Source organism: Aulostomus chinensis, chromosome 8 (assembly GCF_037954235.1).
Source record: "Aulostomus chinensis isolate RoL2024-O1b breed Wild chromosome 8, RoL_Achi_v1.0, whole genome shotgun sequence".
In the NCBI taxonomy this organism is placed as follows: Eukaryota; Metazoa; Chordata; class Actinopteri; order Syngnathiformes; family Aulostomidae; genus Aulostomus; species Aulostomus chinensis.
In genome coordinates this window covers 7007463-7035000 of record NC_141327.1, presented here as the reverse complement: position 1 = coordinate 7035000, position 27538 = coordinate 7007463, and the positions used below count along the sequence as shown (strand labels likewise).

Here is a 27538-nt window from a genome sequence, read left to right as displayed (position 1 = left end):
CACCTAACCCTTTCTGCCACCACCTTTAAAATCGTGACTGGTCTAATGCATATCATGTTTGTATGGAATACAGACTACCACCAGTACAAGAAACTTACCTACAGTAAATCTCATCATATCCAGGGCAACATCTTTAAGTTTTGAAAGTACTTTACAAACTTGAAGATTATGTACCTCATCTTTGGCTTGGTATAAACCCTTGATTTTTTTGCTTTGAAATCCATCAGTTTCTTTTATTTTTTTTACATTTTCATCACATTCAAAGGCGAATATTCATTAAAATGAGCAGTCATTGGAGCAGACAAGTGTCTTACCAACCCTGCCTCTTGCCTGAAGGCAGCTGGGATAGACTCCAGCCCCCATGACCCTTAACTGGATAAGCGGTAGAAAATGGATGGATGGATGGATGGAAGTGTCTTACCAATGAGAGGAACTGAGTCTGAAGTGGCAGGCATGATCTCTGCCACCAGTAACATGAAGACAGTTAGAGACAGCAGCACTGTGATGCCTGCAAAAAGACAAAATACATGAGCAGTGATAATCAGCAAGCACAGGGTATGACGCATTTCATCACACACACCAATTTTCTTACATGTTGACATGAGAGACCTTTAAATAAAGCAGATGGTAGCTTAAAAAAAAGGGGCTGTACATTTGTTTTGCAATATCAGTTGCTTGCTGATCATGCACAACTCTTTTCAAAACGAGAGGGAATAAACTCTGAGCCTGTCTTACTGATGGCATTTTTGAAGCAAGCTGGCATATTTTTAGTCCAGGTGATTATCTTTGTGGTGTGTTTCTAAATGTGCTTTTATGAAAAGAATTGATGACAAGTGCTAATGCACCGCCTTAATGTCAGCATTAGCATAATGAGACAGACAGATAAATGGGTGTGCAATAATGTCAGGACCTGGTGGGCTTAGAGCACTTCAGCATTGACAGCAGATGCATTTTTGTCTGGATGTTAGTGAGAGAAAATGCATGTGTATGGGAGTGAACTAAGTGTCTTGGCTCATACCCAGCGAGATCTTCTCGCCAGAATCTGCAGGGAGCAAAAAGACCAGCAGGGCCAGACCAGAGATTAGCACACAGGGGATGAGCAGGTTCAGGCCATAGTAAAGCGTCCTGCGGCGCATGGTCACTGTGAAAGTCACGTCAGGGTACGGCTCTTTACAGCAGTCATAGTACAGCTCATTACGCTTGGCAGGCACACCTAGGGGAGAAATTAAGAGGTAGAAAGGTGTCAGCTAGAGGTCAGCATTACAACATAAAGGTCTAGTTCTCAGTTCTGCATGGCTCAATCCTTTAAAAGACTTTGTTAATGGACAGCTGCAGCTGTTCATATCTAGCCCTTTAAAGCTTTTGACAGCGTGCCTTGCAAAGCAAAGCAATCAGTGTGACCATTTAATTATGACTGAAAGAGAAGGTGTCTGATCAGAAGGTCACCTGCTTCAATGATTAATGCTCTGCTGCCCTGTGAAATCTCAAAATTAATTTAGAATAAAGACCCTTTACTAAAAGTGTATTTATTATACCCTATATAGAACAGTAGGAATATCAGTTGCTTGCTGATTATACACAAGTAATGTCTGCTCACTTGTTGTCATTAAATTAACAATTGAAATTACAATCACAGTGTCCGTATAAATCAGCTCTTCCAACCAGCCATTAGCTCAGGCAAATAGCTGTGATCAGGCTGTGTCTGCCTCTTCTGTATGGAACCTCTACATATTGACTCTGTTTCCAAGACATGAACAGTGAAAGATGTTATCATGGCCTTTCAAATAAATGTGAACTAATTTTTAATTTGTAAATAAATTAATACAAACATAGTGCATAGTTTTAAAGTTTTGTACCTTGCAATTATCAAAGTTATGCTTATCTTTCATTCTTTTACTTTGCAACTGAAATCAGGAGGAGAAACACTCAAACAAATATGATTTGTCCAAGAGACATTGTCGTCTGTGGTTGGCGAAGATAGGAGGCGGCGGTACTGAAGCAAGACAGGTAGCAATGCAAATTTGGAATTGATAGCCTGTCAAGCAAGATTCAGGATCAGTTACCTTCGAAGTTCAATGCAGTTACCTTACCCTCAAAATAAAAGCAAAGTTTTTATGTTATCATGCGTTTGTCAGAGCCTTATTCTAAAAACATCTGACGAGGCAAGTGCTTCTATTAGTTGTTAGTAGCTAAGCTAATATCACTCCTTTTTTTTTTCTAGGTTTCTGCTCTGCACTGTTGGCTGGTCGGGTGCTGCCGATGAAAGTTGGCCACAAGGGTGGGGTCCACAATATTGCCAATTGGAAAGTTGTGTGGTTCAACTCTGACTGAACAGAAGCTTGAATCAGACTGCCACAAGGTTGACGACCTTCTGGATCGTGAAAGGCCCTGTGAACTTAGGGGTCATCTTTTAGGACTCCACCTGGAGAGGTAAGTCTTGGGTGAAGAACGAAGAAGTGTGGAGCGAGCTTGGAGCCATGTTCTTCGGGAGTGATGGATGAAGACTTGGATAGATGGGCAGGAAACTTCCTTCTCTTGGGCTGGGAACAGTGGTGGTTAATAGCTGTATGCCCACTGAAATGGATAGAGGCTAGTGGCAGAGCAGACAAGGGAGCTGTGAGCAATATTCCACCCACAACAGTTGTGATGACCAGGAAGAGGGGTTCTGGGAGGCCATGCACTGCAGGGTTGTTTCCAGTTCTTGGTTCATGTGCTCTATCTTTCCATTGTTCTGGGGATGGGATCCAGAGGACAGACTGGCAGCGGCACCCAGCAGACTGCAGAACTCTCTCTAAATCACAGGAGAAAACTGGGGACCACATTCCAACACCACATCAACTTGAAGGCCATGCAGGTGGAATACATGGAGCAGAACCAAGTGAACAGTCTCTTTAGCAGAGGGGAGCTTGGGCAGAGGCACAGAATGGACCATCTTAGTGAAACAGTCCACGATGGTCAGGATAACAGTGTGGCCGTCAGAGGTTGGAAAACCAGTAACAAAATCCAAGGATAAGTGGGACCAAGGGTGGTGGGGAACAGGAAGAGGTTGAAGGGCATGCTGTGTCTGTTGGGGGGTTGGCAGGAGAGCTTGGAGGAGTGGGCCCAAAGTAGCACATCTGACCTCAAGGCTGGAGGGATGAAAAGGCAGTTGGCAAGAGCTGGGACCCAGCTGTCCTTCCATGAATGCTCTTACCCACTCCTCTATGTCCCAGGTCAATGTGGCAACAAGGATGGACATAGGGAGGATGGACTCAGGCCTATTAGCAGAATCCTCTGTCCTCTGGAACTGGCTGGAAAGGGCATGGGGCTTGATATTACGGGACCCAGGACAGTAAAAGAGAGTGAAGTTGAAACAGGCAAAAAACAGGGACCAACAGCCCTAGTGAGGGTTCAGTCTCTTAGCTGAGCATATATATTCCAAATTCTTGTGATCTGTCCACACAAGGTAAGGCTGCTTGGCGCCACTCCTCCAGGGCCATCTTAACTGCCAGCAGTTCCCTGTTGCCAATGTCATAATTTCTCTCAGCAGGGGATAGACCGCAGGAGAAGAAGGCACAAGGATGGGGCTTCTGGTCAGTGCTTGAGTGCTGAGACAAGATACCCCCTACCCTAACATTTGAGGCATCCACCTCAACTCCAAACTGCCATTAAGGGTCAGTCATATGGAGGATGGGTGATGAGGTTTAAGGGTCTCAAAGGCTACCACAGCTTGAGGTGACCACTGGAAGGGCACTTTGGAGGAGTTCAGGGTGGTGAGAGGGGCTGCCATGGAACTGTAGTTGCGGATAAAGTGACAGTTAAATTTTGCAAACCCCAGGAAATGCTGAAGCTGTTTGCATTTTTCAGGAACAGACCAGGAGGTGACAGCATAGACCTCGGGTCGATCTCGATGTTGCCTTGTGACACAAAGTACCCCAAGAAAGACATCGAAGGGACATGGAACTCTTCTCTGCTTTCACATACAGGGAGTTCTCCAGGAGGTGCTGGAGGGTGGACTGGACATGATGGATGTGTTGCTCTTTGGACTGGGAGAAAATGAGGATGTCATCAAGATAAACAAAGATGTATCAGTTGAACATGTCTTGGAACACATTGTTTATCAACTCCAGGAAAATGGCAGGGGCATTGGTCACGCCGAACAGCATTACAAGGTACTTGTAGTGTCCAGTCGGGGTGTTGAATGCAATCTTCCACTAATCCCCTTCTCTGATGCAGACAAGGTGGTAGGCGTTGCGCAGGTCAAGCTCAGAGAAAATGGTGGCCCCCTGTTGCAGTTCAAAGGCTGAGGAGATGAGTGGCAGTGGGTAACGGTTCTGTATCGGTCCTCTGTAGTTGATGCAGGGTCTCAAGGTCTTGTCCTTCTTCTACACAAATAAGTAACCCACTCCATCAGGAGATGAAGAAAGGTGAATGACGCCTGTGGCCAGGGAGTCATTGATGTATGTCTCCATGACTCTTCTCTTGGGTTTAGATGGAGAGTCCAAGTGCCTCTTGGGAGGAGACGTACCAGACAGGGGATCTTTGGTGTAGTCGTAAGGATGGTGTAGGGCAGAGATGTGGCCCTGGCTTTACCAAAGACCTGGCGGAAGTCATGGTACTCAGATGTCAACTGGGAGAGGTTGGGTGAAGGGCTGGATCTGGAGCTCCAGGTGGATAAATGAAGTGGATCTGCAGGCACCGTAGGTCATAGGAGGAGCTTCACTCCAGAGCAGCCCCAGTCACCCAGTCGATGTGAGGGTTATGAAGACGGAGCCATGAATACCCCAGGATGAGTGACAGGCGGGAAGTGTTGGATGTGTAACTGGACTGTTTCATGTTGATTACCCAAAAGCTGCAGGTGGACAGAAGAGGGCTGATTAGTTACAGTGCCCAAGATGTGTTCATCTAAGGCTCTAGCAGGAACTGGATGAGACAAAAGAACCCACTAGAGCCCCAGGTGAAGGACCACCTCCTCATCGATAATACAGGCATTTTGCCCCAGAGTCAGTAAAGATAGCCAAGGTGTGAGGGCCATCTGGAAGGAGGAGACAGCCCTGGAACAGCTGTCTCTGGCTTTGGGGAGGTGACAGAGCAGTTGGGCTCACCAGGTGGAAGAGAACGTAGGGTTTCCCCTTGACACTTCTCTTGTCGATGAGTCTGGATACAAAATCAATCCCTCCATGCAAGGTAATGGGGGTGTCATGCGAAACCAGTTCATCTTCAATATAGTCTGCCAGACCATGGAGGGTGTCACAGAGGACAAAACTGTTCCAACTGCTCTGGCTGGCTCTGATGGGGAAATCAATTGAAATCTGCCACCTTTTACTCACCCTGTTTTAGTCCCATCAGTCCCCTTGCCAACTCAGAACCATAGTTCTTGAGACCAAAAAACTTGCGAAGCTCAGCAGCAAACAGGTCAAAGGTGGCACAGGCTGGAGACTGTCTCTCCCACTCAGCTATTTCCCATAGTCGAACCCTGCCCATCAGGTGGTTGATAGCAAATGCTATCTTTGCTGGGCTGCAGGGCAAACAGAGGAGAGCAGTTGGGGAGGAAGGGGGCACAAGTCTCTCGATCACCGTCATAACGCTCCGGGGATCCCATCCGGAGCTCAGGAGCATTGCAGAGCGGTGAAGAGGCTGGTAAAGGTGCATGAGCAGAAGCCGATGTTTCAGAAGAGGGAGCAGACACATTGGATAGAGAGAGCGGGGAGAAATGGGCTACATGCTGTTGCATCAGGCCGTCTCGTGCCGCTAGCTCTCATCCTTGAGTGTCAGCATTTTGTCTGATTTCAGCAGCAGACGTGTCCTCATGCTGCCGCAAGATTCCCTCAATCGGCTCGAGGCAACTAAATGGTGTGGGATTGTGTGCTGGGTCCATAACTGGCCAGATTGTACTGTAACAGGTATGGAATGGACCTAATTGCAGCAAAGTGAACCAGGTTTTTGATCTTGAACTGTCTTTATTCAGCAGGTTAGAGTTGATACACAACCAACGAGAGGATGGCAGCAGAGGACTGGATTCAGGTGAGTATGCCAGGCAGGGAGTGGAGTGCGTGGGACTCGTGAGTAGGTAATTGTCCAGCAGTTTTCAACTGGCTCATCAAGGGTGGTGGTAGAGAAATAGTGCAAACTCACTGCTCATGGGAATCTTGTTGGATGGTGGTTGAAACAAGGGCTGGGTGTGCATCTGGATCTTGAGGTGGAGTCAGCAGGGCTGACGTCACCAGAGGAGGTGAGCTGATGGGGCAAAGCTGAATAGGTGGGTCTCTTGGTTGAGCAGGAACAGGCTGAGAACCAACCAGCCACAGGCAGAGGAGGAACACAGATCAGGCAGGCAACACTGGCAGTCAGGGACAAAAGGCTGGTTGGTTTACAGGAGCGGAATTGAGACGCAAAGGTCAGAGGCAAGTTGAGTCGATACCAGGTAAACAATACAGGAATGAGCGCTGGAGAGTCAGCATGAGAAAAAAGACAATCTGGAAAAAAGTGAGTGGAGTGAATCTCTATATATACTGGCTTGTTTGGATACGGTGAGTGGTTGAGAGCACTAGGTGAAAGCTGTTAAGCTCATGAGGGTGTGGCTGAGCAGCAGAGCAGGTGAGGGGCAGAGCAGACTGTGACTGTAAAGACACCTAACAGTAAATCACTAAAAGGGTAATTGCACGTGAGGGTGAAATATCCCTTTAATGCTCATAATTAGTGATCTGCCAACATATTCACTTTTTCTCCTTTGATCTGTCATGTACATCACTAGACCACTGCATCGAGACGAATACAATTTGTGTGTGTGTGTGTGTGTGTGTGTGTGTGTGTGTGTATTTGCATGCTCAAGGTTTAATCTCAGTGTCTCAAGGAACGAGATTTGCAAGCGTGACTTTTGTATCTGGGTTGTAGGTAGTGATATCTTTTTCTTTGATATTTGATCAGCAATCTGTAATTTGTGTTTATGTGTGTGTTTGTGTGTGTGTGTGTGTGTGTGTGTGTGTGAGAGAGAGAGAGAGAGAGAGAGAGAGAAAAGAGAATGAGAGAGAATTCCAGACGACAATCAGTGTTGAGTAAAAATCAAGCTGTTGTGATCTGAGTGTTAATATAATTTGAGCATAATTGATGCTAAATCATGGCATGCAATCAACAAAATAATCAAAATATGTACCTAATTTGGGGTGAGACACTAAAAAGAACTGGAATTTGAATCAGTTCATTTCTTCTGCATCACCTGAATGCTCAAGAGAAATTGCCTCTTTTCAACCATCCACTATTTGATGAATTGCAGGTCTGGAGATGTATCCATCACATCGTGTGTGTGCGTGTGTGTGTGTGTGTGTGTGTGTGTGTGTGTGTGTGTGTGCATGTGTGTGTGTGTGCATGTGTGTGTGTGTGTGCGCGTGCACGCAACCTGTGTATGCATTTTGGCATTGGAATATTCTTAGGCACCAGGACAGTGTGTGTTTTTGGCCAGCCTACTGCATGGCTGTGCCTGAATTAAGTGAACCATCACCGGGCAAGCTGTCACCAAACACACACACTCAGAGCCATCCTTCCATTCCCCCAGCCAGCTGGGTACCCTTGATGTGTGTTGCATGTGCGTGTGTGTGTGTGTGTGTGTGTGTGTGTGTGTGTGTGAATTCGTTGGTTGGTCTCTTATTACTGCTGACACCTGGGTTGGAGATGTGTGATCTTCTTTATGACAAGGAAAGAGAGCAGAGTAAACAAAACAAAGACAAAGAGAAAGAAGGAGGAATGGGAACTGCATCATGATGGTATTGTGATAGCTCTTTGAAGCGAAATGTATGTTGAGGAGCTGTTGGTTTCTGTGACTCTCATTTGTCGTTATCTGTGATCCAAAGAAAGATTAAAAAGCTCACCTCAGGTTGTGTCAGATGACAGCTTGATTACGCATGAGCTCAGAGTTCGATTTCACAGCAAACAATTTTCAGTTCTTTCGCAAACATTCCCTGACATTTAGGGAAATGTTCATTGTACTGTAAATGTCATTGAATGTTAAAACTTTCTGAAGTTGTACAGAGTTAACCAAAGAATGGTAGTTTGGGTTCCTGTCCTTACCCTGTAACTTTTTATGATGAACCGAAAGACAAGGATAACTTCCCATGTACTGCAATTTCAACCTGATTAATGCGCTTCACAGAGTCAGTCTTGGCATCCTCACTATTAGGGGAGGGCCACTGAGTACCACAACTGCAAACCTGATTCTGAGCTGAAACTTTTATGTCATACCCAGCTTTCAAGAGCATAGAAATGTGGTGGGGGCACACTCAGGTGATCTTTTGCGAAAAGATGTGTATCTTAACACGTTAAGAAGGGAGGCTATGAGTCCCCATAAAAGCTGTTTTCAATGATACTTTTGGATATAAACTACAAAACAGAGACAATAACACAGATAGTCTGTCATAATGGTGAGATGAAGTAAAACTTGTGCTTTACAATAATGTGACTGGTTACATAGTACTTTACATGTATACAATTTATAGCTAGAGAACTTGTCAAGCTAAAATTAATGACAAATGAACACTTGACATGTATTTGTAAGATGACATCCCTCTGCTATGGATTCAGAACCTTTAAGCAATGTTTCCTGCAGGTTATCTAATTTTTTCCCTGATGGTTCTTAAAAAAACCTCTCTGATATCCTTTGGGGTACAGAATAGCAGTTGAAAAAAAAAGACAACAGCAGTGTGTGCTCGTGTGTGTATGTGTGTGTGTGAGAGAGATCAAGTTTCTATGAAGAGTTTCTTATATTGCTTTCTAAAAAAAAAAAAAAAATCTGGTTTGAATTAACTCGTATTTTTTAGGCTCCTCCCACTCCTGTGGGGATAAGAGCCCACTGACAGCTTTTGTTCACAGCAGCAACATGGAGAGCTCCCTCAGTCAGTCCTCCAAAATATTGTTGTATTATATAGTACATTATACATTACATGGTATTGATGGGTTATGAGGATGAGATTTGAAACATCTTGAGGAGATGACCTGGATGATGGAGAAAAATTCAGACATACAGTAGGTTCAAAAAGAATATTAAACAATGGTAACCACATGTCTGTTTGCCTTTCTTCTTACCAACGAGGTCCCACTCCCCATTGGGTATGTAAGTGGAGATATCCACATCCATCATCTGGAGGTCCAGCAGCCAGCCGTTGTGTGTCCAGGAACCAAACTTCAGGTCACACTTTTGCACATCAAATGGGAACCACCGTACATCAATGTAGCAAGTACTCTTCAGGATGCCTGGACACAAGTAGGGGAAGTGGGATGTTTAAAACAGTGACTTATTTTGTGATGAAGTCAAGTATCACTCATAGTCAAACAAGTTGGAGCAAATAATGCACAACAATATATGTTTAACTGCCATGTATTGGATATAAAGTAATCTGGGACGATTTGCCTTCAGGACACAGTCAGTGTTTCCTTTCAGCATTTCATCTATGAGCAGCACGCTGTATGAGTTGCCACAGTTTTTGCTAGAGAAAAGGTGGGAGATTGAGTTCCATACATGATGATGATAGTAGACTAAAAAGAGGACTCAAATTACTGATAACAAGACAGACAGGAGAATGTCTTCAATAGCTCACCTGGTGGGATATACTGGCAGGATCCCGTGGCATTGACCAGCACATTTGTATGGAATGTTGCATCAAACCTTTCATCAGCACTACAGGGAGACGATGAATAGAACATAGAAAGTAGAAAATGAACATATTAATAGAAAGCCCAGAAACACTTCTAGAAAGAATGCCAGACAGGGCCAGAGGTTAGAGAGAGATTATGAAAGAAACTGAGACAAGCAAAAAATTAGCAAATGAGAATGAAAGTGACAGAGAGAAAGCAAAAGAGAAGGGAGATTGGGGGGATTAGTGTAGATCCAGACAGACGGTGTGTAATTTGACTGAACATCTTAAACAAACATGGCTGTCTGCCATTGAGACGTCCTTCAAACTGGCTGGATTATCCTCCAAAACCAAACCACATCATAATCAGAGCATAACACATTTCACATAAATTGACCCTTGAACATATGAATACATCTGTTACTTTAGAAACTCTTATCTGTGAACATGGAATGAGCAAACTTTTTCAAAACATATGAAAATCACAAGTGTATGAACATCACATAAACACCTTTCTCTTTAACTGTCAATTTTGGACTTTTGGACTTATGTTTCATTTCATTTAACTTCATATCCAGTTTCTTCTGGATACAATTTAGCTCCTCCTTCTTTTCTTTGACAGCCTTCCTCATTGCATTTGACTGGGCAATCAAAGTAACTTAACCAAGCTGCTCCGTTTTGATAGCCAAGTCATCGGCACAGGACAAGAGGCCGCTGATGTTCAACTCAATCCTTTTTTTGTGTTCTTTAGTTCATTAACCTCTTCCAAGAGGGCCTCTCTCTTTTCTCCGTGTTGCAAGTCTTTTCTTTTCTTTCTTCATTTTCAAAGAAAGACCTGTATTTCTGTCTAGCCCATGACACTGAAATGAGAGGCCCTTTTTGTAATTTTGACATTAGTCAAACCTCAAACATAGGAGACATGATCATTGACGACCCTCTGTGTGCGATCTTTCATGTCTTCAACCTCTATTTCTCTGTTCACAGAGAAGCCAACTGGATTAGCATCAACTGATGCTAGTCCATGAGACAGCAAGAGGATCATTCTCACCAAATCCCACACCATTTTCCTTTCAGGTTTTTTTCCCCCATATGTTTATATCAAGCAATCCACTCTGGACTGAGAATCACAATTCACACACTCCTCATCTGTTCCACAGGATGTAGAGAAGTCACTGAACTTCTAAAGGATATCATCACCGTTTCCCTCTTTATTTTGATTTGCATTTACCAGGTGCTCAAGACAGACCTTTAAATTCCATCTGCACTTACGGATTTTGAACAGTACGTTTAGGGTCCAGCCACCCTAAATTCTGAACGAGAGAATACCCGAGTGGGCATTTCTCAAGTAATTTTGCAACTGCAGTCTGAATGAATTACTTTGTGTTTGAGGAAAGGGTGAACACCTGCTATTCTGACACCTTATTTTTGGTTTTTAAGTCCTTGAGCATTCGATCAGCCACAAACCCCAAGTTCACTTTTGCTGCTTCTTTGTGGTTCCCATTGACGTTCACGTAAACACGGAAGACCTTTTCAGCTAACGTCACCTTCTCCTTTACATCATCTTTGATGAATCCGTGCAAGATCTGTGATGAGCTTGAAAAGGTCCTACAATTCTACAATTCTACAGTTTCATTTAGCAGACGCTTTTGTCCAAAGCGACGTACAACACAAGAGTCCTCTGCAAGAAATGGTTGTACTGGCTGGTCAGTCTGGTATTTCTCCAACATTGGATGGAACTCTTTAGCAATTGACAGGAATATGTTGGCCTTGGTGACAAACAATAGATCATCACAGCTTTCTGCAACAACAGAGAAGGATTTACTTTTAGGCTCTGGGAATTGTTTAACCCTCACACAAGCCACATATTTCTGAACATATGGCCAAATCTTTATTGCTCTTTCTGTTACAGGTAAATTCTCAAGCCAGCAATGTTGGCAGTATTGCCTTGGGAAGAGGGAGCAGCCAGTAGCTTTTGTAAAGTCTTCACGCCTGGCTGGGGAGTCTTTAAAGAGCCAAAAAAGAGAACCGGGTGTTTGCTCGACCCCCCAGTTGGTTCTTGCACTTCCAGCCTTAAATGGTTTAAGCATTACATAGACTGCATGGCTACCAACATTTAGCAATTTGCTACCTGTCCCCTGCTCAATGTTGTTTGTTACCATGTCATACACCTTCCAGTTGACAGCTGGACCATCCATTGATGGCTGAAGGATTCCATGTATCCCAGGTGCTTCACATGATTTTTGCAGGCATGTGTGCAAGTCTGTTGCAGTGGCATGGCCCAGAAACTGTTTGTCAAAGTTCCTTGACCTGACTTCATCACCATCCCCAAAACAGATGAAGATATCCATTTGTTTTTTTCTGAAGTGAGTCATTTAGTCTCATTAAATAAGAGCACAGATCTACCTGCAGCTCTAAACTTTGCCTTTAAAAGAGACCTGAAATGTGGAGCGATCCCAAAAGAAGTTAAGTATGCTGCCTTAAATTCATCACGTGAATTTTTTTGCTATTTCACTGTCTTGGAACATCAGCTGAAATACACTGCTGACTGCATTGACGCTCTTGAGTTATGCTTAGTTACTAGCTCCAGGGCCCAATAATCTCAGCAGTCAGGACTTCAGCGCCTTGCATAAAACTCCCCACTAAAGAGGTTGTTGCAGGAGATGCAGGAGATGCAGGAGATGCAGAACTCGAAGCTGGCAGGAGAGTTTCCTTGAAACAAGATATTTGTTTAAAATGACTGCGTTTGCAAAAATCTATATATATTAATGTGAGGTATATATATTCTAAACAACCAGTGTCTAAGCAAATAGTTCTAAAAACTAGGTGTGCAATATGACAATGATAACAACATGTAATTTAATATTAAGTTTTGTATTCAGTAACTGTGCAAATAAATCATTAAATTAACACAAACATTAAAGTCGTTGATAAATTCAAGGTATCTACAGGAACTAACGTCACTGTAGCAATTGAATGCACTATTTGTGCCAATCCACAAGATGGCAGTAGAGATCACAATATGGTTGCACTGCTGTATCAAACTTCGTTTTTTACTCGATTGCATAAATTGGGCAAATCTAAACTAATTAATTTTACCGTCATAGTGCTAGAATCACGCATCATATTTGACATGATCTCACTTATTTTAACAATCCGGGAAGTTGAGTAATTATTATGGTAGCTAGCCGTCTTTGTTCACATGTTAGGAGTGTTACCATGTTGAATTTAAGATAAAACTTTTTTTTTTAATCAAACCAATCACAAATTGAAAAAAAATATGTGGCAAAGAATGGAGGCTCAATGATATTGCATGTTCAGAGAACCGTAATAAACTCTGAACTTAGTCTATATTCTACAGTACAGAGTATGCTGCATCAATGTTACTGAACAACCCCTCTTACCTGGGCTATTGGCAGCTCTTGGCATAAAAAAATGGTCGCTGGGGGTGATGTCAAAGCACTGGCAGCTAGATTTGAGTGCTTCTTACTTTGGACATGGATCACCAGACCTGCCCCTCCCATGCTGGCAATATCAATGAGTTTGCAACAGAATTTGTGTTTGATTGAGGCTCCAGTGCAATCCATTTTTTAAACTTTGGGTGTTGCAGCCACAAATGTGAGAAAAAGCAACAACCCATTTCTCCTGACAGTGAGACTACACGTATCAATGCAACAGGTTGCTAAACTGTTTCACATATAGGCCTACTTGCGCAGGAACTCAGTGGGCTTTTTACAGATCACATGTAGGCTACAAAAAAACAACAAAAAAACAACTTATACGTATTATTACTATGTGGATTTCTGTGTGTTATTGATAAACTTCGCACTACCATCAGAATTATACATTGTGAAAATTAAATCCATAGCAGATCTGCTGAAGTACTTACATCAGATTAGATATTGCTGTAAGTATAGCATTTGCATGTTTTTCGCAGCACTTTTGAAGGAATAACACTCTTTTGAAGCACACACACACACACACACACACACACACACACACACACACACACACACACACACACACACACACACACACACACAACACCGCCATGGTATCAGTTCATTAAGCAGCCATCACGTAGGCAACATTACACAGGTTTGTCGTTTCAGAAAATACAAAACAAAATATGGTGGTCTGATTTCTTTTCTTGTAATGTTTACTTCGCACCTTCAAACACATTCAACGAATGACTGCCTCCTCAATCTGAAAACGTAGTTAGTCTTTTGATTTGATATCATTCTAGAACCGAGCAGTAAGCTAAATCATATGTTTTTGCATGCCTTCTTCATCTATTTCTAATTTTACAAGATTATGTGCCTTTGAGCATACTCTAAGTTTGACTACGTGAGAAAGGTTTTCCATACTTTATGAAGACTTTCACACAAAATTCCAGACTTTTCAAGGTCTGGAAAACATCCATCCATTGTCTTCCGCTTATTCCTGTTAGGGGTTGAAGGGGGGCTGGAGCCTATCCCAGCAGCTATGGGCGAGAGGCGAGGCACACCCTGGACAGGTTGCCAGTTCATCACAGGGCAAACATAGATAGACAAACAACCATTCACACTCACATTTATACCTACGGTCAATTTAAAATATTCAATTAGCCTAGTCCCCAATTGCATGTCTTTGGACGGTGGGAAGAAGCCAGAGTACCCAGAGAGAACCCCCGCAGGCACAGGGAGAACATGCAGACTCCACAGAAAATTCCCCAGCCTGAGGCGGGACTCGAACCCGGAACCTTCTTGCTGTGAGGCGACAGTAACCTAATCTAAGCTAACCACTGCACCACTGTGGGTCTGGAAAACAGCTTTTCAAAATTCTATACACTTTTTAAGACCTTCAGGACCTGCGCAAGCACCCTGTTTTTATGCAAGTGTACATTAGAATCTCTGAAAGACACATTTGTGAAATTTACAAAATTCCTCCTAAGTGGGTGAATTTTTTTCTTTCTTCGAACTCTTTCCTCAGTTAAGGCTAGAGTGTCTTCAAGACATGTTGTTTGTGTGTTGTATTTGTCAACATAGCATGAATAAAATGAATCGCAAAAACTACTGTTTGTCTGACATTGGTTGATAAGGGATTTCATGTGGTGTCCTCTGTTTGAACTGTCTTGGTCTTCATCCTCATTATTTGTCCGTAAAGTTACGAGCTGACCTGTGGGCCTTGACCTGGGTCTGGAAGTGAACCTATGGTGTTTTCCATCTTTTATAAATTCCTCTACAGTGGTCATATATAATTGTCCCCCTGTTATATCTTTGTTATAATGAACCATGAAATCCAGATCAATCAACCTAAATCTAAATTAATTTCAGTCTGTGAAGTTCTTGCTGAGGAGGACACAAATAAATAATTGGACAACAAAACAAAGACTGCAAGGTGGTGGAAACATGAAGCAGTTGGATTCTAAATCCAACCTAAATGACAACATATTTTTTTTATTCATTTATTCATACCTTCCATATCATGTATTCATATCATCTGGTTAATTGAGTCCCCATCGAAACAGTGACATTCACCGAATGCATCTCATTTTGAACAATGAATGAGCACTCATCCAAAGCCAGACAAAACAGTCCAACTAATACCGTCATCTATTGTTGTCCTTTGGTACACCTTAAGTACAGAACAAGCAGAGGTAAGCCAAAATGCTTCCTGAAGACTTTCTGTTGGGCATATATTATTAATTTTAGCCTGTTGGATGGGTTGAAATTTGTGAAATATAAAAGGACAAGGCTGCATGTTTATAGCTATCTATTGCAAGTCAAGTCAAGCCATTTTTAATCGAGTGTTAGCGTTAGTTCTGTCAGGCCGTGGTAGTCAAGCGCTATTGGCTTCTGATCTACAGCTGCTCTGCATCAGCTGATCAAATCCCTTGCTTCTGATTGGCCCCTCTCAACTTAAATGTCACCTGGCCTCACCTCCCGCTCTGCTAGCTTCTGGCTACGCTGCTCTGCCCGCTGTAATCTGCTGTTATCTCCTGCTATCTGCTGCTATCTGCTGTTATCTCCTGCTATCTGCTGTTATCTCCTGCTATCTGCTATCTGCTGCTGCTGCTGCTATTTGCTGTACAGTTGCTCCTGCTCGCAACTTGCTACCCTCCACCTCCCCAGCTCCACCTTGCAGTGTATAACATGGCATAGTTCGTTCTATGTCATGTTGCTGCTCTGTTCACGGGGGTATGTTTGCTCTTCCAGTCTTAAACTGGGAGAACCTACCCTCACGCTGCTGGTCCCCTGTTTCATGGTGCTCATGAAAAATTATCAGGGGACTCCTCTGAACAGAGCCATACCACCAATTTGTACTATAATAAACAAATCAAGCTCATTATCATCTCTTGTGTTTCTTGACGTGAATGGACCTGACAGAACTTATATAGTACCAAATCACAACAAAAGTCCTCTCATGAGACTTCACAGGTAGAGCAGGTCTGGCACCACACTCCTTCAATTTACATCAAACAATTCTCCATGAGGAAGCATATTCTGCAACAGTGGCAATGAAAACCTTCCTGTTAACAGGCAGGAACGTTGAGCAGATCCAGGCTCAAGGGGAACAGCCATTTGCTTTTATGTAAAAAAAAAAGCAAGAAATTTCTTTCTGTCTGTGACCCAGTTATCTCAACAACGATACATCCGATTGATGTCAAACTGTGAAAATTGCTGGCTCCCTGAGGAGTTATAGTTCTGTAACCTCTGCCATGGGTGGGGCCTGAGTTCTAGTATAAATAAGTGACGCTACTACCTGTAGTAATAAACTGTACAAATATGACACTTGGCGGTGCCTCCATTGACTCTGGGAAGTAGTTCGAATGACCTCTGTCTGAACTTATCTATTAAATCTAGGATGCAACACTTGTGCTTTAAATGCAATTATTAAATACATTTATATTATTCAATAGGCAATGTACAAGATTATTAATGGACAAGTATCACTATATCACATTCAACAAACAATGCCAACTCACCCAAATCTATAGGCTTCAAGCCTATACCTATTCCAATCAATAATAAAAGTGTAGTTCCCAATTAAACTGTGGTCAACTCCAAATGATCAGTTTGTTGTTTAGTAAACTCAAAAGAAAAATGGCGGGCCCACGCTCACCCACTCTCACCCACTGTCTCACTCAGTCACTCAGTCCAATGTAATTACTATGGTTACCATTGTAGGCCTGGCATTGCTGGGGAGCGTGGGAGCCTTGAAATCAAAGTGAGAACTCTGAGACCAAAGTCAGAGATTAGCCAAACCACACAACCCACTGCCTCTCAAACAACAAGCACTGCAACAGAATCAAGAATATCACTTGGCAGCAGAATGAATATTTTGGAGCAGTGTTATTACTCATCCATAACCTGGAATGAATTTGCTAAATTGAATCACTTTGGTATAGCAATATTAATTCAGGTTCTCATTCTTGGCTGGACACCCAAAAATGAACGTCAAATTCAGGGAGAGAAATTTTCCGAATGCTTGTCCAAACTATTTGGTGTACTTTACAAAGATTAGGAGATTTTCAATAATGTGAAGCAAGTAGACATGAGCGACACAGGGTGAATTGGTCTAATTTTATTTCACATCATTAAGTCGGTAAACATATTCAAAAATTTCACATAGAAAGGATAGGGCATGATGAAGGTGTTGAATCCCAGATGGGTCCTTTTGCCCAACAATTTACTTTTTAACCTAAAAGGAAAATAAAACAAAAAAGAAGCACATCTCAAGAAAATGTTAAAAAAAATATCAGTAGTGAAAGCAAAAGTAAATAAGAGGAAGTGATACAATTTGATAAAACTTAAATAAATACTGCTTGTCAGGGTTTGAATTTTTCTGTTCTGTTTCCTGTTTAGTTTGATAGTCCGTTCGTGTGTTTCCCCATGTCCTGTCAAGCTTCCTGCCTTTCTACCTATTTGCCCATCTCTAATGTGTTTCACCTGTCTCATTTGTTCCCCATTTGTTCTGTGCCAGATTGTCTCTTCCTTGTGTGAGCTTTCAAGCATTTTTCCTCATATGTGAACCTTGTGTTTTGACCTGTTTTCTTGTTTTTGACCAGAGAGTTTTGCCCGCCGATTCTGTTACTTCTGCCAGTTCTGACTGCCTTTTTGTGTACCAAATACTTTTTGCAATAAAGAGTTTGAGCCTTGGATCTTGTCTTGGTCTGCATCCATGAGTCCACCATTGTGAGTGACAGTCCAGTCTGGCCACATCACGAATTCAGCAGACAGACCCTTTCCACACTGCTCTTTGAACTCAAGGGCAGTGCCTTCACCATCAGGAGAGCAGATATTTGTTCTTCATCATGAACAATGAGAAATGGCGAACAAACAGGAGCACATGTTGATGGCTCTAGTCTCGAGACTGAATTTCCTTGTGGGGCAGTCTGTCTCTGCAACCCCCAGTGCATCACCAGCTCCTGCGACCCCCACTCTGGTACCAGCTCCCATAGCTGCAACCTCGGTTCCAGGCCATCTTCACCTCTCCAGTCCTGAGCGCTTCTCTGAGGAGTCACGAGACTGTTGCTCATTCATCTCCCTGTGCAAGTTGCACTTTGAGTTTCAGGCCTCCTCTTTCCCTTTTCCTGGACTAAGCTGAGATTGCCTTTATGATATCTCACATGGTCAGGCTGACAAATGGGCTGCAGCAGAATAGAATTGGTGTTCAGCTGTTTGTGAGTCTCTGCCCCTCTTCATCCAAACATTCCTCCAAGTCTTCCAGACTGTCACTCCAGGATGGGAAGTGTTCCGGCCTTTGGTCACACTTCATCAGGGTAAGAGGTGAGTGGTGGGCTATGCCATTGAGTTCCACACTATCGCGGCAGACAGTGGGTGGAATCAGGCTGCCCTATCTGATGCCTTTTTTAAGGGCCTCTCCAAAACCCTCAGGGACCATCTCACTCCATTGTACCTGCCTTCCGAACTGAAAGTTCTCACTGCTCTCACTGCCAAGATCAATAAAAGACTGTGGGATTGAGAGAGTAGCTCTCACAGTTGCATGTACTTATCAATGCACCCACATGAAACAAATCAGTTGTCTAAACTGGAGGTCTGTCTAAAGGAAATAAAAAAATAGATGACCAATAATTTCCTTTTATTAAACTCTGACAAAACTGAAGTTATTGTGCTGGGCCCAAACACCTTAGGAACACCTTATCGAATGAGATAGATACCCTTGATGACATTCCCCTGGCCCCCAGTAAACTGGTCCCTGCCTTCATTGGTTCTCGTGTGTTTCAACCTGTCTTTGTGTTTTTCACCAGAGTTTTTCCAGCTGATTCTGCTACCTCTGCCAGTTCTGACTGCCTTTTTGTGCACAGAATCCTTTTTGCATTAAAAACTTTGAGCCTTGGATCTTGTCTCGGTCTGTATCTGTGAGTCCACCATTGTGCTTGACGCTGCTATGTAAAAGCCCCCAAAACTACAATAACCTTACCTCTCATAGATTTCAGAACATTCACTATCTTGTAAAACCACGTTTACACTATTTTTCAAACATCATTACAAAGATGCTTCTGTGGACATAAAAGACAGCATTGTGCAGACTCGATTAAAAGCAAAACAAACTCCCTGCTTATGTCAAAGCATCCCGGCAGATGAAAAGCTTAATTATTTATATGAGAGACACAATGCAAACAAAACTCTGTCCCTCAAGTGTCTGTATCAGATAGTGATGAAATATTCACAGGCATGTCCGCGAGAAAAAATTATTCATCTGAAATGACTTTAAATTGTGCTGACAAGAGGACATACAATGCTTACATCCTTTGCCAGTAAGGCTGTACTCCTGTCTAATGTGGGTAACATGGACAAAGCACAGACCGTGAGACCACCCTGCTGTGGACTGAAGAAACAGAACATACCTATGGTAGTCTGAATGAACATGTATTTGATGGTACATTCTCTCTTTATGAAATTACATTAAAATGAATCACCATAGGAACTACTGTATTCTAAGAGCGTAATTATAAATGTCCAGCACCAGAACACCACTCAGGTTTTTCTATCCTTGGGACTTCAAACTGCTGTATTGTGCACAAATATGAACAAAGGCGGATATGTCCTGTTGTCCAGAAACTGATGGCTAGGTGTTGTTGGGCTTGTTTTTCATGCATCTGGTGTTGTTTGTTTATAGCACAACATTGGCGTTGTACCTCTAACCATTGCATTTATTCTTTAAAATGAATAAAAGTAGTGTTCATTAGCGAAGATATTCATGCTAAATAAAACATTTAAGTCTTAAAAGCTTTGATGTGCCACTAATCTGATTTTCAACAGTGGCTGAAAGTCATACACCGTGGTGATGCTAACTAAATGGATGGCATCCCTCCAATGCCACAAACGGATAACATTTCCTATATATTTTCAAATTTGCTGCTTGGTCACAATCAGCATGAACTTGGAACTTTATAATCCCAGTTGATTTGGGAGCAAAGAACAGTACACAAAAATCTGACAGTGTTAAAACAGTGCAAAATAAAAAAGTTACAAAATAGACAACCTTAAAAATAATATGAAGATAACACAAAAACAATGCTGTATTTGTTCTTTGTGGGCAGGGATAAAGTGCATTAATTATCAAAAGTACTCAGTGTCAGCCCTCTTAACTCTAAAATTCCACAAGAGGGGAGGGGTTTCAGGAGAGGGGTTTCAACCATTAGACACAAACTGATGATCTGAAGCATACTGACACCTTTAGTCACTCTTGGTCTGGTTCCAACTTTATCCATCCATTCATTTTCTACCGCTTATCCTGTTAAGAGTCATGGGGGGCCTGGAGCCTATCCCAGCAGCCTTTGGGAGTGACGTGGGGTATACCCTGGATGGGTAGCCAATCCATTGCAGGGCCAACATATATAGACAGACAATGATTCACACACACACAGCCACGCCTACGGTCAATTTTTAGTAACCAATTAGCCTAGTCCCCACTTGCATATCTTTGGACTTTGGGAGGAAGCCGGAGTACCCAGAGGGAACTCATGTAGGCACAGGGAGAACATGCAAACTCCACACAGAAAGATCCTGTGCGTGAGCCAGGGCTCGAACCTGGAACCCTCTTACTGTGAGGTGACATTGCTAACCACTGCACCGCAGTGCCACCCTCCAACTTTATCCTGGGACCAATTTGAAAACCTCCCACATTATTTACAAGATTTCATTCTCAGAGGGGATTTTGTGCTCTTTATTCTGGTAATATGTAAAGAATTCCCTGTATGTTTCATACACAGAGACTGAAAAGTTTCCCAATGCTGTTGGTAAATTGCAAATAGCTTGTAAGCTCAGTTTGTTTCTATAAATGCTGATTATTGCTTCATCTTGCTTTAGTCTTCGTAGTTAAAAAATATGTACTTAAGTGAGATACAAATGTTGTTTTTCTTTACATTTCTCAATACTAAAGTCTTGCTTCTGCTGTGACCTAATTTGCAGGTGGAGAAAAGGTAATCCTGTCTCATACTTAAATTCATTTCTTGCTTTTCTGAATTGGAAATAGATATGTCAATGCACTCAGTGCAATCAGTGATAAAGCAGGCAGAAGACGGTATCCAAACTGTGGAAGTCAATATGGCTGAGAAGGGTTGTTAGACTAACTTGTCAGTCAAAGAAACCAATATCAAAAGCTATATTATCTCTCATTCGTTCTGTCTCAAAGGTATGAAAAGAAATGAGCAAAGCCAGATGACTGTTTTGGCTGAGACCTTTAAAGTTTGATATGTGAGTGAACTATCTCCTTAAATAAAATGAAATTATTGGATGATGTCTGCAAGTTTATTACATACATTTTCCAAGCATTTTGATATTGTAAAGCTTTAACAAAATTTCTATAGTGCAATAGTGCAAAAAACAGGCCATTCTAACACAGAAGTAACACGGGTTTACTTTTATAAGTTTATGATAAAGGATTTATTAGCCTTAGCAAGACTTAGTTGTACTTTAAATCTGGTAACTGCAACAAACTTATAGTTAACTTTAAATATGTGAGTAGTTAACTGCTAATAAATGTATAATAAAGTACATCAATAACATATTATTGAAGTCTTTTTATGTTTAATAATCTAAAAATAAATGTTTTCTTTATGCTTTTATTATATAGTCTTACTGACATAATAAGCACCTTATAAGGACATGTAGGAGTGATCTCTTCATTGACGTTTATGAAAAGCATCTTCATGATGTGACCCATAGTATTTAGATCCTTGTTATTCTGTCAAAGCTTGATGCATTTTAAGTATTATTGTTTCATTATGTCTCATCTTTGGACTTTTCCATCCACTTGATGCCATTATTCAGGTAGCAGATCCTCACTGCCCCATTAAAGGCAACAGATGCAATATCCTCTAGGACTTCTGCTTTATGATGTCCCGATGGAAAATAGTTCAATTGTCACATTAAATGGGTCTGTAACCAAGGGTGAAATAATATATCAGGAGCATTTCTATTCACTGTGTTATTGCAAAATGTAGAGCATCTATCTGTGTGTTACGGAAAAGCTTTAATCCCTTGATAAATGTCAGTATAACTCAGTCTAGCCCATGACAGTAAAGCTAAACTATGTGGACAATTTGAAATGCAGTTTGGGGAAATAATAATTGGCTCTGTGAATACAGAGAAGTGAAGGCCTGTTGAATACAGATTAAATACGAGCACTAGAATTACCCAAACATTAGAATAAAACATGACAGTTTCATGACAGTTCCTCAACACAGGACTGGTTCATTGGAGACTGTATGTCAGTGAAATCTTATTTCTGCTCCATTTGTTTGAGTGTTTTCCAACGAATCACCTGTGTAACTTTTTTTTCCTAAATTGTCAGTTCACTAGAGAGAATGTCACTGTCTCAATCTTTATTGGGATGGTAGAGCAGAATATAGATTTTCCCTCAACAATTACTGCACAACAAATTATGGAAACCAAGCAAACATGACCAAATTAATTCATTTGCTCTCATTAGACTTTTCACTCATTAGATTCAAGGAAGTCATGTTAAGTCAGACAAATGTGTTTCTGACCTAATACTCACTGATGACACAAGAGTGAGTAATCCGGATGCTGCCAACCAGGTCAGTCAGTAAATCTAAATCACTTTACAATAATACGTAGTAAATTAAACAACTTTCAAATGAGTTTTTGAAATGGAGCAAATAAGCACATACTGTAGTGTCACTGTCAAAATCGAAGCATTATCTTGATGCATCAAGGCTAAAACAGCGTGAAAGGAGTCCAGCTGCTTGTATTACGAACTCCCTCACTTCCCTCACAGTCACATGACCACAATTCTTGCTCACATTTGTTGACATGAGGTCCGTCAGTACACCAGGCTGGTGAAATACATATCAAACTGTCACACTAGCCATCACTGATCAGGTATGAATCAAGATTCTGTTTCTTCAACATCTATTCCACACTTCGAGGGCCCTGTTTTTAAGCATGGCGCAAGCTGGTGCTTGGTTAGGCACAAGTGTCATTCTCCAAGTCCACGAAACACATGTACTGTAGACTGGTAGGGCAAACTCCCATGCACCCTCAAGAACCCTGCCAAAAATGTAGAGCTGGTCCACAGTTCCACGACCAGGACGAAAAACACTTTCCCCCTCTGGTTCAGCGATTTGACTATCTGACACACCCTCCTCTCCAGAACCCATGAATAGACTTTACCAGGAACGCTGAGGAGTGTGATCCCACAATAGTTGGAATACACACTCCAGTCCCTCCTCTTAAAAAGGGGATCCACCACTGTGGTCTGCCAATCCAGAGGCACCGCCCCCCATATCAACGTGCTGCTGCAGAGTTGTGTCAACCAAGACAGCCCCGCAGCATCCAGGGCCTTGAGGGACTCCAGGCCAATCTCATCCACCCAAAGGGCCCTGCCACCAAGCTTTTTGACCACCTTGGCAACCTCAGCCTCAGAGATAGGAGAGCCCACCATAGAGTCACCAGGCACTGCTTATGGCTGAACATGCTGATCAGAATTAATATTTCCATCTATAGCTTGTTCATTGATATTATCGTTCAAATTTTCAATTGCAGTCTTGAGTCAGACAAGCAAGCTGCATCACATTGTCACTCTGAAATTCTTACATTTGGTCAAGGAAAATGAATTCCACTATTGGTTATTGTGATGTTGAAAAATCTTTGAAACTTAATTTAAGCTTAATGAAGAGGTAATGAAATGTTCCTTTCTTTATCTGTTAGTGTTTGTCGTGTTCTGATCACAAATAAGGAATATTTGCGCTTTCCAACTTCTTCAACTTTCACTCACTTTTTGACATTTGTAATAATTGTCAGTATCAGTGAGAAGAAAAATGTATTTTTTGGCCATACCATCCAACCCTATCTGTCACAGAGCTTTTTAGGTATGGTTTATCTCTCCTGTAATTATGAATGGATTGTTTTTTCTCTTTCTTTTTATTCTTTCTTTCTTTTTAGACTTTATTGATATATCAGTAATATGAGGTCACAAGTAGTTGGTAAAAACAACAACAATTGGAATGGCTTGATTAGACACTTTAAGTAGGAGCTAAAAGGTCAAGAGTACAAATTACCTGTTGTAGAGGAGGATATCTGGGACCCACACCAGGTTGGAGGGGAAGCGCAGATTCTGGACCCCAGGGTAGCTCTCAGGGTTCCATGACAAGTAGATGTCTGTCCAGTACTGCAGTGCAACAGAGAGAAAGGGGATCATTGAAAAGGACCAGAGAGGAGAGGTAGAAGATGTGCATACCTCAGCCAAGACCAATAACCCACGAATAAATAGACTTTAAATCAGAACAAAATTCTTAAGAATGCTTCTGTTTGTGCAGTAAATGTAACATCTGTACTCCTCGATCATGACAAATCCTTGGTTTTATTTTTCAGCACTCAAAACATATTTATAATATGAAAATATAAATGTATTTACTTAATAGTGTTTATTTATTTAATTTGTCTGTTCCAACACCTTGGTTTGATGTTTCAACATTTTTGGCATTTTTACACTTATAGCAGCTTTAAAAACATTAAACAGAAATCACAAGTTAAGTTTTACTCTTCAGTTGGTGGCATTATTAATTGAAAGGCAAGACACTCTTTGAAACCTGATTATGCTGAAGCAACTCATTTGGTGACATAAAAGTGTTATAGTCCCATACCCTGCCACATAGTCTGTCTTGTGTTTCCCAAAGTATGAAACACCCTGAGGGCGATGCAAGCCAAAATACATCTCTATTACAATAATGACCAGACTTACACCAACAGAAATAGACGATGCTCCCTTTAAGCAGGTAAATATGCCAACAGCTGCTGGCTCTTACTGTCTCCAGCTCTGATAATGGAGCCTGGCACTGAAACCTTGCCAAGCCATCAGTTGTTGGCACTGACCCTCTGCACTCCAATATGAGCCTCGGAGAGGGGCTAAGAGACCCCATCAAAGCAATAACAGCACAAAGAGAGAATGCATGCATGTTGTTTGTTCCATTGATGCCTTTTTTTCATGGTCTATAACAAGTAGCAAGATGATGTTTGATCTGTGAAATTGTACACGTTAGTGTGTCTATCCATGTAAGTACATTAACACGGTTTTCTGTGTCTGTGTGTGAGCGCTTCTATATGTACAGAAGTCACATATAGATGCCAGCACTCAGACGCTATAGCTATAGGGCACATTCCCTTTGGAGCACAGTCCCGTTAATAATGTGTCCACAGTGCACCAGGCACATCTGTTGGTGCGTATATGTGTGTGTGTGTGCATATGTTTGTGTGTGTATGCATGCATGCTCATTCCGGTGGGTGATGTACAATTCTGTGCTCTTGGGATGGCTAATGTCTTCACGTGTACATGCATATTTTTCTGTCACTGTTCATGTTGATTTATTAGCAGTCAACCCCAAGTCATATTCTCCTCTAAGAGGTGCCATCAGTCTTTAGTACCTGTCTCCATTCTTACAACTAATGGCGAAATTTGTGATGTGTGTGGGTCTTGGCAGTTTGTGCCTCCTTTAAATGGTCATTGGTGAGGGGAAGCTCAACTAACAGCCAACTGATCAAATCACAGTCAGTAACTTTGTAGTGTGTCAGGAAGAAGGGAGAAGGACACTGGCCTGCAGCTGTCTATGAATAAGTTCGCAGTTACATAACAGAACATTAAGAAAGCGTTACTAATTTCAGACAACAAGCTTAAATAAGTGAGTGAAATGTTTCCCTGAATGCAAGAATGAGGCTCTATTACACAGTTGCATTGTTTGGTAAATAATTTAGTTTATGTATAAATCTAATTCTGGAACATAAATACTGTTGAGGTATTATCAGTTTTCTGCCCCCAAGGTGAAATATATGCAAAGCAATCCTTTTAACAGAAACTGCAACTGTGATACTACATAACTCATAGTTATCATGGTAATTTTTCATTGAATGTTACTAAAAGATATGTTAAAATGGATTTTTTTTTACTGTAATACAACTGTTCCTAAATAAAATATAATTGATATATTAGTTTCAGCCCTCTCTCCACTCACAAAATACAGCATTGTAGTTATATACCTGTATACATGCCTGTTACAGTACCTTTGACCACCAAAATGTTCTGTCATTCTTGAGTCCAAGTGGATGTTTGTGTGATAGTTGAAGAGATTTCCAAAAGCTTTTCCTGAGATTGATTTTATGGGAGGTAACAATAAATTTGATCTTTGATCTAAAATCTTTTCAGTTCATCCTTGAGTATTAGTGGACATTTGAGACAAATTTAAAGAGATTCCCTCAAGGCGTTCCTTAATCAGAGGTATAACAAATAAAAAGAGGCATTTCATGTTTTTGGGCTCAGAGTTTAGAAAATAAAAATTAATAACTGTAGGTCCAGTCTTGGCACTATTTGATATATATTCCCAGTAAAAACTCCTGACAGCAGGTCTATGAATTATCAAAGTTAATAAGTAAAGAAGGATGGCATTATTTTCTTCTTTCTTTTTTCATTTTTAGAGTATCTGCATGATTTGCAGGACACTGAAGTAGCACCCAGCTCTTAGAAAACTTAATCTCATTATACTTTTATACTTGTAACTCTGGAAAATCCTATTCATTTAGATGTTAGGTTTTCATCACCTAAAAAACCTGTAATCCTAAAATCCTCCACAGTGCAGTAGAGGAGAGCTTGTCTGTCTGTCTGACCGTCTATCTGTTTGTCTGTCTGTCAGAGAGCTAGTTAATTTAGTTTGCAGGTCACCTTTAAAGCTGCTGCATCTGCAAAGCCTCTTTGAGTCATTAAACCAAGTGGATGCCAGTATTAGAGAGGTGGCTCCCTGAATAATTGATTCCTTCACAAGTCAGTCAGCAGCCAGCAGGCTAAGAATGACTATAGGCTGTGACATCCTAATGGCCTAATCTAACTGTAGTTAGATTAGCAAAGGCTAGATCGAAGCGAAGTAAAATCTGGTCAACTGGACGTAAGTTTATCTTGAAGACGTTTCACCTCTCATCCGAGAGGCTTCTTCAGTTCTACTGAAGAACTGAAGAAGAACTGAAGAACTGAAGAAGCCTCTCGGATGAGAGGTGAAACGTCTTCAAGATAAACTTACGTCCAGTTGACCAGATTTTACTTCGCTTCGATCTACGATGACCTGGATGAATGAGAACCTACACAGACATTAGCAAAGGCTACTCATTGGATGCTTTTTGGAATATGACCATATGACCAGTGAGCTTTCACTCACTTCAGCGCCTGCAGAGCAGCTGTCCACAGCTTGCAGGGTGGTATGCATGTCTTTCTGGACAACTATGATAAAGCCATGGCAGTGATGGAATCAGGGAAGGGTTCCCCAGCAGAACTTCACAACTCTGACAACATCTTGTCTTTAACCAGTACAAAAACATCATGACTTTGAGAAAACTTCAACATGGTTTGCCAAAACAAGGCTGTTCATGGCAGGAACTATCAGGTAGCCAGTGTCCAGCACAGCACCTTGTTAGCATGTCAAGTTT

General features: G+C 41.7%; 1 protein-coding gene across 1 annotated transcript in view; it reads right to left on the bottom strand.

Annotated features, from left to right (window-relative positions):
• The window catches only part of LOC147256952 (neuronal acetylcholine receptor subunit alpha-7-like), a 76077-nt gene that overhangs the window by 3565 nt on the left and 44974 nt on the right, over positions 1–27538 (bottom strand). The window contains exons 4-8 of the mRNA XM_086210659.1: positions 24133–24242; positions 9567–9646; positions 9055–9222; positions 1019–1213; positions 422–508 (exon numbers count right to left, since the gene is read on the bottom strand). Coding sequence (XP_086066785.1) covers positions 422–508; positions 1019–1213; positions 9055–9222; positions 9567–9646; positions 24133–24242 — 640 coding nt within the window. The remainder of the gene's footprint in view (positions 1–421; positions 509–1018; positions 1214–9054; positions 9223–9566; positions 9647–24132; positions 24243–27538) is intronic.